The sequence below is a fragment of the Rhinoderma darwinii genome, chromosome 12 (genome assembly GCF_050947455.1).
Source record: "Rhinoderma darwinii isolate aRhiDar2 chromosome 12, aRhiDar2.hap1, whole genome shotgun sequence".
Taxonomy (NCBI): Eukaryota; Metazoa; Chordata; class Amphibia; order Anura; family Rhinodermatidae; genus Rhinoderma; species Rhinoderma darwinii.
Window position 1 is genome coordinate 9,588,175 of NC_134698.1, and position 17,728 is coordinate 9,605,902.

Consider the following 17,728-nt stretch of genomic DNA (forward strand, 5'->3'; position numbering starts at 1 on the left):
CCCTCGCTCCCCCTCGCGTCACGGCAGTGCGCCCCCTCGCTCCCCCTCGCGTCACGGCAGTGCGCCCCCTCGCTCCCCCTCGCGTCACGGCAGTGCGCCCCCTCGCTCCCCCTCGCGTCACGGCAGTGCGCCCCTCGCTCCCCCTCGCGTCACGGCAGTGCGCCCCCTCGCGCCCCCTCGCGTCACGGCAGTGCGCCCCCTCGCGTCACGGCAGTGCGCCCCCTCGCTCCCCCTCGCGTCACGGCAGTGCGCCCCCTCGCTCCCCCTCGCGTCACGGCAGTGCGCCCCCTCGCTCCCCCTCGCGTCACGGCAGTGCGCCCCCTCGCTCCCCCTCGCGTCACGGCAGTGCGCCCCCTCGCTCCCCCTCGCGTCACGGCAGTGCGCCCCCTCGCTCCCCCTCGCGTCACGGCAGTGCGCCCCCTCGCTCCCCCTCGCGTCACGGCAGTGCGCCCCCTCGCTCCCCCTCGCGTCACGGCAGTGCGCCCCCTCGCTCCCCCTCGCGTCACGGCAGTGCGCCCCCTCGCTCCCCCTCGCGTCACGGCAGTGCGCCCCCTCGCTCCCCCTCGCGTCACGGCAGTGCGCCCCCTCGCGTCACGGCAGTGCGCCCCCTCGCGTCACGGCAGTGCGCCTCCTCGCTCCCCTCGCGTCACGGCAGTGCTCCCCCTCGCGTCACGGCAGTGCGCCTCCTCGCTCCCCCTCGCGTCACGGCAGTGCGCCTCCTCGCTCCCCCTCGCGTCACGGCAGTGCTCCCCCTCGCGTCACGGCAGTGCGCCCCCTCCCCTCGCGTCACGGCAGTGCGCCCCCTCGCTCCCCCTCGCGTCACGGCAGTGCGCCCCCTCGCTCCCCCTCGCGTCACGGCAGTGCGCCCCCTCGCTCCCCCTCGCGTCACGGCAGTGCGCCCCCTCGCTCCCCCCTCGCGTCACGGCAGTGCGCCCCCTCGCTCCCCCTCGCGTCACGGCAGTGCGCCCCCTCGCTCCCCCTCGCGTCACGGCAGTGCGCCCCCTCGCTCCCCCTCGCGTCACGGCAGTGCGCCCCCTCGCTCCCCTCGCGTCACGGCAGTGCGCCCCCTCGCTCCCCCTCGCGTCACGGCAGTGCGCCCCCTCGCTCCCCCTCGCGTCACGGCAGTGCGCCTCCTCGCTCCCCCTCGCGTCACGGCAGTGCGCCTCCTCGCTCCCCCTCGCGTCACGGCAGTGCGCCTCCTCGCTCCCCCTCGCGTCACGGCAGTGCGCCTCCTCGCTCCCCCTCGCGTCACGGCAGTGCGCCTCCTCGCTCCCCCTCGCGTCACGGCAGTGCGCCTCCTCGCTCCCCCTCGCGTCACGGCAGTGCGCCTCCTCGCTCCCCCTCGCGTCACGGCAGTGCGCCTCCTCGCTCCCCCTCGCGTCACGGCAGTGCGCCTCCTCGCTCCCCCTCGCGTCACGGCAGTGCGCCTCCTCGCTCCCCCTCGCGTCACGGCAGTGCGCCTCCTCGCTCCCCCTCGCGTCACGGCAGTGCGCCTCCTCGCTCCCCCTCGCGTCACGGCAGTGCGCCTCCTCGCTCCCCCTCGCGTCACGGCAGTGCGCCTCCTCGCTCCCCCTCGCGTCACGGCAGTGCGCCTCCTCGCTCCCCCTCGCGTCACGGCAGTGCGCCTCCTCGCTCCCCCTCGCGTCACGGCAGTGCGCCTCCTCGCTCCCCCTCGCGTCACGGCAGTGCGCCTCCTCGCTCCCCCTCGCGTCACGGCAGTGCGCCTCCTCGCTCCCCCTCGCGTCACGGCAGTGCGCCTCCTCGCTCCCCCTCGCGTCACGGCAGTGCGCCTCCTCGCTCCCCCTCGCGTCACGGCAGTGCGCCTCCTCGCTCCCCCTCGCGTCACGGCAGTGCGCCTCCTCGCTCCCCCTCGCGTCACGGCAGTGCGCCTCCTCGCTCCCCCTCGCGTCACGGCAGTGCGCCTCCTCGCTCCCCCTCGCGTCACGGCAGTGCGCCTCCTCGCTCCCCCTCGCGTCACGGCAGTGCGCCTCCTCGCTCCCCCTCGCGTCACGGCAGTGCGCCTCCTCGCTCCCCCTCGCGTCACGGCAGTGCGCCTCCTCGCTCCCCCTCGCGTCACGGCAGTGCGCCTCCTCGCTCCCCCTCGCGTCACGGCAGTGCGCCTCCTCGCTCCCCCTCGCGTCACGGCAGTGCGCCTCCTCGCTCCCCCTCGCGTCACGGCAGTGCGCCTCCTCGCTCCCCCTCGCGTCACGGCAGTGCGCCTCCTCGCTCCCCCTCGCGTCACGGCAGTGCGCCTCCTCGCTCCCCCTCGCGTCACGGCAGTGCGCCTCCTCGCTCCCCCTCGCGTCACGGCAGTGCGCCTCCTCGCTCCCCCTCGCGTCACGGCAGTGCGCCTCCTCGCTCCCCCTCGCGTCACGGCAGTGCGCCTCCTCGCTCCCCCTCGCGTCACGGCAGTGCGCCTCCTCGCTCCCCCTCGCGTCACGGCAGTGCGCCTCCTCGCTCCCCCTCGCGTCACGGCAGTGCGCCTCCTCGCTCCCCCTCGCGTCACGGCAGTGCGCCTCCTCGCTCCCCCTCGCGTCACGGCAGTGCGCCTCCTCGCTCCCCCTCGCGTCACGGCAGTGCGCCTCCTCGCTCCCCCTCGCGTCACGGCAGTGCGCCTCCTCGCTCCCCCTCGCGTCACGGCAGTGCGCCTCCTCGCTCCCCCTCGCGTCACGGCAGTGCGCCTCCTCGCTCCCCCTCGCGTCACGGCAGTGCGCCTCCTCGCTCCCCCTCGCGTCACGGCAGTGCGCCTCCTCGCTCCCCCTCGCGTCACGGCAGTGCGCCTCCTCGCTCCCCCTCGCGTCACGGCAGTGCGCCTCCTCGCTCCCCCTCGCGTCACGGCAGTGCGCCTCCTCGCTCCCCCTCGCGTCACGGCAGTGCGCCTCCTCGCTCCCCCTCGCGTCACGGCAGTGCGCCTCCTCGCTCCCCCTCGCGTCACGGCAGTGCGCCTCCTCGCTCCCCCTCGCGTCACGGCAGTGCGCCTCCTCGCTCCCCCTCGCGTCACGGCAGTGCGCCTCCTCGCTCCCCCTCGCGTCACGGCAGTGCGCCTCCTCGCTCCCCCTCGCGTCACGGCAGTGCGCCTCCTCGCTCCCCCTCGCGTCACGGCAGTGCGCCTCCTCGCTCCCCCTCGCGTCACGGCAGTGCGCCTCCTCGCTCCCCCTCGCGTCAGTGTTTCCTATAGTCACATAAAGGCCTTCACCCATGTACACATCTGCTGTCAGAAAGCTGCTGTATGTTTACTCGTGCGTCGGTCTCTGCAATTATGTTAATTCAGAGACAAGTTGTAGTATTTCAGCTCTGGCTCATGCTTGTTGGATGCCACCCCCCCCCCCCCCCCCTCTATTCCATGTTCTGCCCAGATTGACATAGGTGGCATATCTCATCCCTCTGCCGAGCACCCTGTATGCCAGCTGTACCCCGTAGTCCTTCCTCACGATCATTGACCGCTTTTCCCTCACTTGTCCCTTTCCACAAGAATTGTCCATTCCTGCGTGATCTGTGTTCTGGCCTCATGTTGTGTCTGGTCTTCTTTTTTAGTCTCCGCTCCTGCCTGAGTTCATCCACCACCGGCTCCGGTGCTTTGAGAGCCTGAGGGAGCGTTATACAGCCAGACTTACAGACAAGATCCGGAGAGAGTCCCGTCCCATCAGGATATCTTTACCAGATGGGCAGACGGTCAGTGGGGTGTCCTGGAAAACCAGCCCTTACGATGTAGCTGTACAGAGCAGGTGAGGGCCGATCATTGTCCTGCTCCTCCCCCGCACGGCTCAGTCCACATATTGTAGTCACCGCTCCATTCTCTGGGCAGGTCCGGCTCCGCGCACCATATTCTAGCAGCCCGTGTGAATGGTGAGGTGTTTGATCTGACAAGACCCCTCGAAGATGATTCTGATGTTGATTTTCTAACTTTTGATTCCCATGAAGGACAAGATGTGAGTATATAACCCATGTGTCATGTTGAATATTGTCATTCACTAGTTTACCAGCAGGTGTCAGTGTTGTACAGGTTCTCTACCGTCTGTAACATTTATTCTCCCTACATACCTGCGAAATAAAGGGCTCGTCCGTAATTAATAAACAGGGTCTGGCCACTCTTGTCTAAAGGTCGTGTCTGATATTATTGCTGTTCGGTCCGATACACTTCAATGGGGCTGAGTTTCGATACCAGACACAACTCATGGACAGCAGTGGTGCAATTTCTAGGGGGGGGGGGGGGCGCAGACTCCTTTTTCTAATCCTGACAAATCCTCACTGTATAGTGGAACTTTCTAATATACTTTTTGTGTTTAAATTTGTTATAATTTTGAAGATTCGTGCTTGCTGTCAGTGAATAGAAAATAAAACATACTCTAAATAGTGGTTCTGTGAGATTCTGTTCCTTGACCCTTTTGATTTGTGTGAAAACAAACGGTTATGGGTTATTTATTTATTTTAATACAATTTTTCCTTGTTTTTAGATATTTTGGCATTCTAGTGCCCATGTCCTGGGGGCCGCTCTGGAACAGATCTATGGAGGTCACTTGTGCCACGGGCCCAGCATTGAAAATGGTTTCTTCTATGATATACACCTGGAAAACAGGTAATTGCTGCACAGTTAGTACAGGGAAATTCCTTTAATTTGGCATCTGATAGTCTGGAGTTTTTATGTGCAAGCGATTCTAGACTGAACTGCAAGTCTTCTAGGATTGCTTTTACCCAGTGTTTAAGTATTTAATACAGAATTGTAGAAATAGTTTTTCTCTACCCAAATGCATAACCTTACATTTATCCACATTGACGGTGATGGCCAAGATTAGGAAAACATGGCTGCTTTCTAACAGAAACAGCGCCACTCCTGTCCACAGGTTGCTTGTGGTATTGTAGTTCAGCCCTGTTCACTTCAATGGCGCTGAGCTGCAATACCAAGCACAACCCATGAACCGGTGTGGAGCCGTTTCTGGAAGAATGCAGCCATGGCTCGGCCGAGAGAGAAGTGGAAAAAAAACGCTGCCGGGTTCATCTTGTACACAAAAGGATCGGGCATGTTGAAATCCAACATGGCGAGCCTCATCTCTTCGTTGTGAGGAGGGGGTGGGGTCAGGACGCCACTATACACATTAAATGGGCGGCTGAAATCGGCAGCTTCAGCCGACATACCTCTGATGTGCATGACCAGAAGAGCTATATTGCCCTCTGCTGGCCCTGCCCGGTAAAGCTAGTGATGTGTCATTGACATTATCAGGAAGGAGACGCTCAGGACAGCAGCTGAAATCCATTACTATTAATGAGACCTTGTAAACTCCGCAGTAGTTGTATCATAATATAATGCCCGTTATTATACCGCAGGGATGTATAGAAACGTGGGCACACAACATGTAATTGGTGGGAAATCTTTAATTACAAATCCTGAGCCCGGCACCTTTTTGTGTTTTGTAGCAATGTGCTGGGCAGCGACCTTCCTGGCCTGGAAATCGCCTGTAAAGAGATCATTCGACAGAAACTTCCCTTCCAGCGAGTGGAAGCGACAAAGGAAGAGCTGCTGGAGCTGTTTAAGGTGCGTGTGAATAGACCTCTATCTCGGAGACCTACTTACACCGTGCCTGCAGTGCTGCCTCTGGGGTTATAATAGATGGCGGCATCATCCAGTCCGATCTAGAAGCGCCTGTTCTCCTATTGTCATTGAAAGCAGTCAGTAAGCTTGTGGACAGACACATCTGTAATAGGTTAGTGGGGGGGACAGGTTTTTTTTCTCAGATTACTGTACAGTGTCTGGTGTTAAATTGGAACTTCCCGCAAGGCAAATCCCAAGAGAGATCTGTGCAGACATTGTACAATCAGGGATACTGGTTGATTTGAGCTCTGAAGCCTGCAGAATTGTGAATGAATCTCTAGAGAATAATACAGGATGTAACTCAGGATCAGTACAGGATATGTAATGTAATGTATGTACACAGTGACTCCACCAGCAGAATAGTGAGTGCAGCTCTGGAGTATAATACAGGATGTAATTTAGGATCAATACAGGATAAGTTATGTAATGTATGTACACAGTGACTCCACCAGCAGAATAGTGAGTGCAGCTCTGGAGTATAATACAGGATGTAACTCAGGATCAGTACAGGATAAGTGATATAATGTATGTACACAGTGACTCCACCAGCAGAATAGTGAGTGCAGCTCTGGAGTATAATACAGGATGTAACTCAGGATCAGTACAGGAGAAGTAATGTATGTACACAGTGACTCCACCAGCAGAATAGTGAGTGCAGCTCTGGAGTATAATACAGGATATAACTCAGGATCAGTACAGGAGAAGTAATGTATGTACACAGTGACTCCACCAGCAGAATAGTGAGTGCAGCTCTGGAGTATAATACAGGATATAACTCAGGATCAGTACAGGATAAGTAATATAATGTATGTACACAGTGACTCCACCAGCAGAATAGTGAGTGCAGCTCTGGAGTATAATACAGGATGTAACTTAGGATCAGTACAGGATAAGTGATATAATGTATGTACACAGTGACTCCACCAGCAGAATAGTGAGTGCAGCTCTGGAGTATAATACAGGATGTAACTTAGGATCAGTACAGGATAAGTAATATAATGTATGTACACAGTGACTCCACCAGCAGAAAAGTGAGTGAAGCTCTGGAGTATAATACAGGATGTAACTCAGGATCAGTACAGGATAAGTAATATAATGTATGTACACAGTGACTCCACCAGCAGAATAGTGAGTGCAGCTCTAGAGTATAATACAGGATGTAATTCAGGATCAGTACAGGATAAGTAATGTAATGTATGTACACAGTGACTCCACCAGCAGAATAGTGAGTGCAGCTCTGGAATATAATACAGGATATAACTCAGGATCAGTACAGGATAAGTAATATAATGTATGTACACAGTGACTCCACCAGCAGAATAGTGAGTGCAGCTCTAGAGTATAATACAGGATGTAATTCAGGATCAGTACAGGATAAGTAATGTAATGTATGTACACAGTGACTCCACCAGCAGAATAGTGAGTGCAGCTCTGGAATATAATACAGGATATAACTCAGGATCAGTACAGGATAAGTAATATAATGTATGTACACAGTGACTACACCAGCAGAATAGTGAATGCAGCTCTAGAGTATAATACAGGATATAACTCAGGATCAGTACAGGATAAGTAATGTAATGTATGTACACAGTGACTCCACCAGCAGAATAGTGAGTGCAGCTCTGGAATATAATACAGGATGTAACTCAGGATCAGTACAGGATAAGTAATGTAATGTATGTACACAGTGACTCCACCAGCAGAATAGTGAGCGCAGCTCTGGAGTGTAATACAGGATGTAACCCAGGATCAGTACAGGATAAGTCATTTAATGTATGTACACAGTAACTTCACCAGCAGAATAGTGAGTGCCGCTCCGGAGTATAATACAGGATGTAACTTAGGATCAATACAGGATAAGTAATGTAATGTATGTACACAGTGACTCCACCAGCAGAATAGTGAGTGCAGCTCTGGAATATAATACAGGATGTAACTTAGGATCAGTACAGGATAAGTAATATAATGTATGTACACAGTGACTCCACCAGCAGAATAGTGAGTGCAGCTCTGGAGTATAATACAGGATGTAATTCAGGATCAGTACAGGATAAGTAATGTAATGTATGCACACAGTGACTCCACCAGCAAAATAGTGAGTGCAGCTCTGGAATATAATACAGGATATAACTCAGGATCAGTACAGGATAAGTAATATAATGTATGTACACAGTGACTCCACCAGCAGAATAGTGAGTGCAGCTCTAGAGTATAATACAGGATATAACTCAGGATCAGTACAGGATAAGTAATGTAATGTATGTACACAGTGACTCCTCCAGCAGAATAGTGAGTGCAGCTCTGGAATATAATACAGGATGTAACTCAGGATCAGTACAGGATAAGTAATGTAATGTATGTACACAGTGACTCCACCAGCAGAATAGTGCGTGCAGCTCTGGAGTATAATACAGGATATAACTCAGAATCAGTACAGGATAAGTAATGTAATGTATGTACACAGTGACTCCACCAGCAGAATAGTGAGCGCAGCTCTGGAGTGTAATACAGGATGTAACCCAGGATCAGTACAGGATAAGTCATTTAATGTATGTACACAGTAACTTCACCAGCAGAATAGTGAGTGCCGCTCCGGAGTATAATACAGGATGTAACTTAGGATCAATACAGGATAAGTAATGTATGTACACAGTGACTCCACCAGCAGAATAGTGAGTGCGGCTCTGGAGTATAATACAGAATGTAACTCAGGATCAGTACAGGATAAGTAATGTATGTACACAGTGACTCCACCAGCAGAATAGTGAGTGCAGCTCTGGAGTATAATACAGGCTGTAACTCAGGATCAGTACAGGATAAGTAATGTAATGTATATACAGTAACTCTACCAGCAGAATAGTGAGTGCAATTCTGGAGTATAATACAGGATATAACTCAGGATCAGTACAGGAGAAGTAATGTATGTACACAGTGACTCCACCAGCAGAATAGTGAGTGCAGCTCTGGAGTATAATACAGGATATAACTCAGGATCCGTACAGGATAAGTAATATAATGTATGTACACAGTGACTCCACCAGCAGAATAGTGAGTGCAGCTCTCGAGTATAATACGGGATGTAACTCAGGATCAGTACAGGATAAGTAATGTAATGTATGTACACAGTGACTCCACCAGCAGAATAGTGAGTGCAGCTCTGGAGTATAATACAGGATGTAACTTAGGATCAGTACAGGATAAGTAATATAATGTATGTACACAGTGACTCCACCAGCAGAATAGTGAGTGCAGCTCTGGAGTATAATACAGGATATAACTCAGGATCAGTACAGGATAAGTAATGTAATGTATGCACACAGTGACTCCACCAGCAGAATAGTGAGTGCAGCTCTGGAATATAATACAGGATGTAACTCAGGATAAGTAATGTAATGTATGTACACAGTGACTCCACCAGCAGAATAGTGAGTGCAGCTCTGGAGTGTAATACAGGATGTAACCCAGGATCAGTACAGGATAAGTCATTTAATGTATGTACACAGTGACTCCACCAGCAGAATAGTGAGCGCAGCTCTGGAGTGTAATACAGCATGTAACCCAGGATCAGTACAGGATAAGTAATGTAATGTATGTACACAGTGACTCAATGTTTTATGTAGATTAATTCTATATGTAAAATGGTGCCAGAAGTTGGACATACCCTATAACCATCCCATGTAGCTCAGGACATTTATGCATTCATTTTTCATAGTGAACAGTGACCGTCTTGTGTAGCAGAGAAACTTTTCTGCGGACCTGTAGCTGTTAGATGTGGAGCATCCTTACTACGTGTCATATTCCATATTGTTTAGTCTGTAGCTATAAATGATCCCGGAGGTGCTTGTAGATCTTCTCTTTATATGCTCTTCACGTCTCGGGGGTTCACGTTTCTCTTAAAATGTCTTTCCTTTTCTATTGGCAGTATAACAAATTCAAGACACAAATAATTGAAGATAAAGTGGAGGCTACAACGAGTATTTACAGGTAATGTTGGTTATAACATTGACAGGCAGCCTGTGGCCAGTCGCACATTTAAGTTGTAATCTGTCGGCCCCCAGGGCATTGTTGTGTGCTTAATACTGTGCATTGGCAGGTATATGGTCACTATATGGTCATTTTCAGATCTCTGAGACTGGCAAAGGATTTCCTTCCAACCATAGACTTATTAGGGCACATGAATGTCACAGAGGTGGTCCCCCTCTCGCCTAGAGGAGACGCTGCAAAGAGCAATGTGAGCGTCGCCCATTCATGTGAATGGCACTGTGTAATACTATGTTTCCCCAGCAGAGGCCACTGCAGAGAAAATGAGTGACTGCACGTAGCTTTCCCCAGCTATTCCAGCCGATCGCTGGGGCGGCTTCATTATGAGAAGAGGCGTCTAGTTGGGAAAACGATCCAGTTCTAAAAATACAATTCTCCTCATGAGTACCTGACCTTAAACTATCTGTTCTCACTTGTCACCGCACACTACGACCACCGCGGTTAGTCCACTCTTGCCGATTATCCGGATGGTAGATCATTGCAGATATTTCCAACCCCAAAGCAGCAAGTGTCTTCTAATTTTGGAAAAATAAAAAAATAATTCTGATCATTAACTTTTAAATTGGCCGCTGTTCCCGCACCGCTGGTTCCAGGAGTCGCCTCTCCTCTGTGATGACCACTAGAAGTGCCAGTGACCAAAATTGCTGAATTTACGGCATTCCGGTGACCTCTCGTTCCTAAGTAAGCGGCGCACCCGGCCGTCCACGTGATGTAGAAGAAAATGGGATTTATCAGACCAGGCCGCCTTCTACCATTGCTCCATGACCCAGTTTTGATGCTCACGTGCCCATTGTAGGTGCTTTTGGCGGTGGACAGGGGTCAGCGCGGGCACTCTGACCGGTCTGCGGCTACACAGCCCCATATACAGCAAGCTGCGATGCTCTGCATGTTCTGACACCTTTCTATCAGAGCCAGCCGTAACTTTTTCAGCACTTTGTACTACAGAAGTTCTCGAACCAGATGGGCTAGCCTTCGCTCCCCACGCCACCAATGAGCCTCGGGCACTCACGACAAAAAGTTGTCTTGCCTTGGACCGCTTTTGGTGGGTACGTACCACTGCATCTCAGGAACACCCCACAAGACCACCATTTTTGGAGATACTCTGACCCAGTCGTCATTCATCACAATTTGGACCTGGTCACAGTCGATCAGATCTTTTATACTTCAACTTGAAGAACTGACGGATCATTTCCTGCCTAATATTTCCCCCTCTCCTCCTTGTCAGGCGCCATTGTAACCAGATCATCCATGTTATTCACTTCACCTATCAGTGGTTTTTATTTATGGGCTGATCGGTGTGAAGTCAAGTGATCCCTAAAGGAACTAAAGTCACCAGCGACCTTGTGTCGATCACAAAAATTCGGACCCGGTCAATAGATGTTGCACCTCGACCGTGTTTTCCTGCTATCAAAGTACGGGCTCAATAGAAAGTCAATCAATGGGAGTCAATTGACAATAGAGAAATGTCATAGATTAGTCTGCGGGAAGAGATGAAGTACAGCTCCTCTAAACCAGGGAGTGACAGATGAGCTGCATACAGACTCGTATCTATTTGTATGGTGTTACTATCCTCCCTTACTTAGGCCTCAAGCAGTACAATATAGCTGTCCTTAAATGCCCCACCCTCTAATAATAATGAGATGACTTTGTTGACTCTTTCCCAGTCTACACAGCAAAGCCAGAAAGTGAGCAGGTAAGGTCAGTCTATTGTGACTGTTCTAGTGGTCAGCGTGAAAACTGGAATATTTTCAGATTATATTTATAATAAAAACCTAATTTAACGAATATAAGTTACTGGAGCTGCTGTTGTATCTGCTTAACCCTCTGTCTGCATTCTGGCTCTACATAGCTTCATTATTTCCCATTCCAGGTGCGGTTCTCTGGTCGACCTCTGCCAAGGACCTCACGTGCGACACACGGGGCAAATTAAAGCCATTAGACTCCACAAGGTGAAGTCAATTCTTTGTTTATTAACGTGTCATAAAAGGGGTATTCCCATGTTATAGTGCTAGATGTGTGGGGGTACCCTAGCTGTCAGACCCTGACCAATCAGGAAGTGTTGTCATGTCTTTTTGTTATTCTAATAGTTGAAAATCCCTTTAATTTGATCTGAAAGTAATCCTTTAGTTTTGAATAGAAACTCTAAAACCTTATTAATCCATTATTTGGGTAAATTAAATTTTATTTGTAATTTTATGTCATGACAACCACGCCCCTTATGATGAGCGGTTGTCACAGCCCCGCCCTTTCACCTACATCACTGGATGGGAAATCCTAAAGTTTCATGGGAACATTTTAGAATAAATGGATATGACTTACTATTTTTTTTAACAGAACTCAACAGCCTATTGGAAAGGAGACGCCACACAGGAGAAATTGCAGAGGGTTTATGGAATTTCCTTTCCAGATTCTAAACCGTTGAAAGAATGGGAGAAAGCACGAGAAGAGGCTGCCAACCGGGACCACCGCAAAATAGGGAGGGTACGTACATCTATACCATATATGTGTTTATCAAAGTGCTTGGAGGGTTTCCAGGGGTTGTTTATTTTTGGACATATCCGTTTTTCATAAATAAGTAGTATATAAGAGATATGACAAAGTTTCACGTAGTCGGCATCTTCCTCGCCTTCCAGCAGCCGCCGCCTGTTCAGGTTTCCCTACAGGACGTTTGTAATACAGAAAATAGACAGGGAGGAGGGGGATGCAGCTGCAGTTCTTCTCCCTCAGTGTATGGAGACATCTGATTGGCTCAGCTCTTATATCACACACACACACACACACACACACACACACACACACCAGTAAGAGCCCACCCACTCATCAAGCAAGGAGACAGAATGTGTATATTACGGCCTCATTCACATGACTGTAGTGGTGTGCACGGCTCGTGATTTGAGTGTCATCCGCGGGCCGCCCGCAAACCACGGGCCGTGCACATTCATTTCAATAAGCCCGGACGCCAGCAGAGGGAAGGAAAAACACTTGGCAGGTACAGAGGTGCCTCGAGGCTTCTACTGATTAGACTTTATCTGGTTTCTCTTCTTTTCTAGGACCAGGGATTATTCTTCTTCCATGAAATGAGTCCTGGAAGCTGCTTCTTCCTTCCCAAAGGAGCTCACATCTATAATGTCCTGATCGACTTCATCAAGGTATGTGCTTCTCCTTCCAGACGTCACACAATAATAAAATAATGTCTACATGGAACGCCTAACAAAATAATCTGCACCCTTAACCTCGTCTTCATGTGTCCGTGTTGCCCCATGCGTTTCAGACGTCGTGTGGGGGGGGGGGGGGGATCAGAGAAACTCTTTACGGCAGTCACCATAGGAGACACTTTATACCATATTTTACCAAAGAAATGTTGGTCTTAAAACCCTTTCGGGTAAGAAGCTGACGTTACGGTAGTAAAATATATTCTATGGATGGAAGACGCTGCCAGGTTTAGACAACAGAAAATAAGTAAAAAAAACACTAAATATCTGACTAATTTTAGACTTATTAATCTATAGTAGGGGAGGGGTTAATGCCACTATCCCTAGTGGTCTAGAGTAATGAGAGGGTTAATGTTTGCTTATCTGGTTCTCCATGGTAGTGTAGGGACTAGTGCCACCATCCCTGGTGGTGGTCTAGGGTATTGCAATGAGAGGGTTAATGTTTGCTTACCTGGTTCTCCAGGGTAGTGTAGGGGGTCAATGCCACCATCCCTGGTGGTGGTCTAGGGTATTGCAGGGATTACTTCGCATTCCCCTTGTGGTCTGGGGGAGGGGGTTATGCCGGTGGTCTAGTGGTTACTATGTGCTCAGCTTTTACCCCTTCTGCCCTGCACTTATTTTGGGACAGCACAGAGGGGACCTTAAAACGGCGGATCCACGGCAGAGGGGCACAACTGGACGGCATCCGATATTATTACTCCATATATACCATCATATTTATAATATTGTCCTGGGACCGGAGGGTCACTTTAATAAAAACTCCGGACCAATCGGCACGTCTAACGGTTGCGCTGTCCCTGTGTGACCCCGCTCTCTGTATCTCGCCCGTATTCCTGGCAGTCACGTCTGGCGGCTGTTTCTGGCTTATAAGCAGAATTTCCAGTGCGAGATGAACAGTTTAGGAAAGACGTCGATCCCACCTGCCGGAGAACGAAAGAAAAACAAGACTTATTAAAAGGCAGTGACAGGCGGGACAGCGAAGGAGGTGGAGAAGAGAAGCCTTCTCCTAGGAGAGATGGAAGAATATTGTGACCATGCCGTGTGGGTATAGAGAGGTTCCCTGGCACTGATTGGGGTTGTGCCAGTGATGGGGCACTTGATGCTGTGACATCTTGAGGAGCTCTCGGTGTCACAGTCGTCACCCTGTTGTCTCCTCTGCATATAACCTGTGAGTGAGTAACATTGTTCAGATATCTCCGTCACCGCTCTTCTCCCCTTATACGTCTCCGTGCAGGACGAGTACAGGACGCGGGGGTTCACCGAGGTTATCACTCCCAACATGTACAACAACAAGCTGTGGGAGCGCTCCGGTCACTGGGAACACTATGGAAAGAACATGTTCTCCTTCCCTGTGGAGAACGAGACCTTCTCTCTAAAGCCGATGAATTGTCCTGGTCACTGGTGAGTCGAAGCGTGAACCCTGATGGCATCTAGTCGGCTGCTGGGCAGGGTCAGGTCCTGCGGGCATGGGTGACTGAATCACTAAATATCATGGGAGACGTGCAGGTCCTCGTTCACTGCGGGGGGTAAACTAGGCGGAGGTACAATCTTTGCGCCTTGGATCACAGATTCGACAATGTCAGTGACGAGTGTATCCGGCGGCTGAAAAATTCTCCCTTATTCATTGACTATTTTGCACTAATTTTTTTTGGGCTTTTCAGCTTGATGTTTGATCATCGCCCGCGGTCCTGGAGGGAGCTTCCTGTCCGACTGGCTGATTTTGGGGTGCTGCACAGAAACGAGCTCTCTGGGGCACTATCAGGGCTCACACGCGTCCGTCGCTTCCAGCAGGATGATGCCCACATCTTCTGTTCCATGGATCAGGTGAGATGGTGACCAACTGGTCGTTTGGTTAGAGCGACACCTCATGTTTCCATATTCTGCTAACCCAGCGTAGTATCGGTCATTAATCAGAAATGACATGGATTGCCACATACATGTGTCGCGCAGGAACTGTGAGAAACGCGCATCAGGCCGGCTGGAGATAAGCGGCGACTGATATGTGTGGCGGCCCCTTATCTTCCATCAATTTAAAATAGATTATTATATGCGGTGAGGCTCCACGGGCCATTTATATCCAGCGTGCAATCGCTACTCATTACATCAGCAGGATAGCAAGATTTCGACTGACACTTAAGCTTATACTGACACTTTTCCTCTTAAACCCCTAAGCTGGAGGGAGAGATCAGCGGCTGCCTGGACTTCCTGCGAGCGGTTTACACCGTATTCGGCTTCACATTTAAACTCTTCCTCTCCACACGTCCAGAACGGTACATGGGGGAGCCGCACGTCTGGCAGGAGGCTGAGCAGGTGGGCGACCGTCTCTACGTCACTGGGGGGTACCTGGTGAGAAGAAGACCCCTCATTGCTGACAATCCTCATTCTCTTATAGGAACTTGAGAAAAGCCTGAATGATTTTGGTCTTCCGTGGGAGCTGAATCCGGGAGACGGAGCGTTTTATGGCCCGAAGGTCGGTAGCGACGGTCTGTGAAGAGTCTGCCATTACTGGGTTGTCATTTAGCAGAATCGCTTCATGGGAAAAGTGTCCATACAATAAAGCCTGCGCAGCCAGAAGGATCACACGTCATACGGTGGACAACATGTCACCAAGAATGGCTGCCACTGTCACATGATGCTATTATGGGCACCACCACCACCTTAGTATGATGGTGTTGCCCATAATGGTGTCGTGTGACAGCGGCAGCCGATTGACGGCTGCGGTGACGTTTTTGTCTTTAGGACATCTGCACTGGTGGGTGTAAAGCTGGGATCTCAGAACGCATTTAAACCGCGAAGTGAGTGCACAGCCTAAGGGTATGTTCACACTGCTTATTTTCAGCTGTTTTTCGGGCCATAAACGCCCCAAAGACGGCTAAAAATACGGAGGCTGAACGCCTCCAAACATCTACCCTTTGGTTTCAATGGGAAAAGCTTTAGTTCCCACGGGGAGTTTTTTACGTGTCCTTTTTTTAAAAACGCCCCGTAAAAAAGAAGTGCCGTTTTTCATTGTCTCAATAGAAAAACAGCTCCAAAAACGTCCGTAAAAAACGCTTGATGCATAAAAAACGGCTGAAAATCAGAGGCCGTTTTCCCTTGAAAACCGCTCCGTATTTTACGTCCGTTTTTCGTTTGCCGCGTGAACATCCCGTAACGTTTGTGTGCTCCCTGTCGTCTGGTTCAGCGCGTTTGCATCCGTTTTGTAATATTTGGCTGTGATCCCCGGCACAAATCCACACAGAACATTCGACTTCTTGGCATGTTACGTGGTTTCCCAATCCGCTGCCCTCTCACTATTGTAGATGCGCCACGTTCACCTGCCACCGGGCACACGCTTTCCAGAGCTTCTTCCAGCGTCGCACGGCAGGTTCCTGGTTCTTTCCTGACACTCGCGCCTCTCCCCGGCCAGATGTGCTGTGAATCTCATTACGGTCTCTGCTGACTCCACCGTGTGCCGTCTCGGAGAAACATGACTGTCATATTTCATCATTACTCTTAGGGCAAAATCACATGATGCAGTTTTTGGTTCGATGTTTTGGTGACGGCTCTGATGACCGCACACGTGACTACCTGCCCAAAGGGGTTGCATAGGATTCTACAAACATGGCTGCTGCCTACCAGAAGCAGTGCCACACCTGTCCGTGGGTTGTCTGGTATCTCCGTTCAGCTCTGTTCAATTAAAATGAAAGGGGCGAGCTGCAACACCTCACACGACCTGTGAACAGGTGTGGCGCTGTTTTTGTAAGACCGCCATGTTTCTTTCATCCTGTACTACCCCTTATGGAGGAAAGCAGCATAGGACAATGGTAAATGTATTATGGGCATTGGAAGGCATTACTGATGGGCGTGGCATACCTACCCATTTTTCTTTCCTATCCCCTTATGTTGAGAGGTACGGATCAGGTCCCGGCTGGTGTGGATTTTGTATCTTCACGTGGTTGTAGCAGATGGCATCAAATCTAAAGTAACAGGTTTTGCTTTTTTAAATCTAAAGTAACAGGTTTTGCTTTTTTAAATCAATTTTTTCCTGATACAAAGCTCCAAATCCCCTGCACAGAGAGTTAACCCCTTTACAACATGACTTAACTGTACGATATGGTGCAGGGGGACTAATATAAAGCAGGCTCATGGGCTGAGCCCGCTACATACGCTGCGAGTGTCAGCTGACACCTCGCACTAGCGGCCAGGATCGGAGATGGGTCCAATGCAGACACTATATCTTACTTACGTGTCCTAGTGCATAGTGACCGTGGCATCTAATCCATTAATAAGTGGGGGCTCCCATTGTTATCGCCATGTCTGTAAAAGTCAGTTAACGTTATTTAACCCGCAGGGTGAACGCCGTAAAATGAATTTAAAAAAATACCAGGATTTCTTTTTGGTTCTGGTCACCTCAAATCCCTATCTCATGTGATCGGCGCTGCAATGTAGACTATAACAGCAACGTTTTTTTTTTTGTTTTTTTTTTTTAAACGATAATTTTTGCCCAAGTTATGATCTATTTTATATTTATGCAAATGAGCTTTTCAATGGACAACTGGGCGTGTTTTCTCTTATTACCAACTGGGCGTGTCTTGTGTTCTTACCAACTGGGCGTTGTGAATAGAAGTGTATGACGCTGACAAATCAGCGTCATACACTTCTCATTGTTCCCACCCAGCTCCTTTCACAGCAGACACACAGCGTGACGTCACCCACAGGTCCTTCAACCTTGTCGACGGACAAAGAAGATACATCGGCTGAAAGGCGTCCAAAAGGGTAACATGCTCGTCTCTAGGGAGTTTGCTATGCTTACCTGCACATGGTGATGCTGCTGCAAATTCAAATGTACGCCTGGAGCTGTGGTGTCTTCTCTCTTCCGACGCCAAGGTTGAAGGACCTGTGGGTG

The 17,728-nt window shown here is 50.9% G+C and overlaps 1 protein-coding gene and 1 long non-coding RNA gene across 3 annotated transcripts in view; one reads left to right on the top strand and one right to left on the bottom strand.

Moving 5' to 3' along the window:
- The window catches only part of TARS2 (threonyl-tRNA synthetase 2, mitochondrial), a 43,539-nt gene that overhangs the window by 9,026 nt on the left and 16,785 nt on the right, over nucleotides 1–17,728 (top strand). The window contains exons 3-14 of the mRNA XM_075843365.1: nucleotides 3,535–3,725; nucleotides 3,806–3,929; nucleotides 4,455–4,576; nucleotides 5,413–5,530; nucleotides 9,513–9,574; nucleotides 11,502–11,580; nucleotides 11,966–12,112; nucleotides 12,682–12,780; nucleotides 14,078–14,244; nucleotides 14,505–14,667; nucleotides 15,016–15,153; nucleotides 15,236–15,313. Coding sequence (XP_075699480.1) covers nucleotides 3,535–3,725; nucleotides 3,806–3,929; nucleotides 4,455–4,576; nucleotides 5,413–5,530; nucleotides 9,513–9,574; nucleotides 11,502–11,580; nucleotides 11,966–12,112; nucleotides 12,682–12,780; nucleotides 14,078–14,244; nucleotides 14,505–14,667; nucleotides 15,016–15,153; nucleotides 15,236–15,313 — 1,488 coding nt within the window. The remainder of the gene's footprint in view (nucleotides 1–3,534; nucleotides 3,726–3,805; nucleotides 3,930–4,454; nucleotides 4,577–5,412; nucleotides 5,531–9,512; nucleotides 9,575–11,501; nucleotides 11,581–11,965; nucleotides 12,113–12,681; nucleotides 12,781–14,077; nucleotides 14,245–14,504; nucleotides 14,668–15,015; nucleotides 15,154–15,235; nucleotides 15,314–17,728) is intronic.
- LOC142664326 (uncharacterized) overlaps nucleotides 11,938–17,728 on the bottom strand; it is a 109,401-nt gene continuing 103,610 nt past the window's right edge. The window contains exons 3-4 of one of the 2 annotated variants that reach the window (XR_012851268.1): nucleotides 16,700–16,799; nucleotides 11,938–13,763 (exon numbers count right to left, since the gene is read on the bottom strand). This is a non-coding gene — a long non-coding RNA (uncharacterized LOC142664326). The remainder of the gene's footprint in view (nucleotides 13,764–16,699; nucleotides 16,800–17,728) is intronic. The other variant, XR_012851267.1, reaches the window with a different exon arrangement.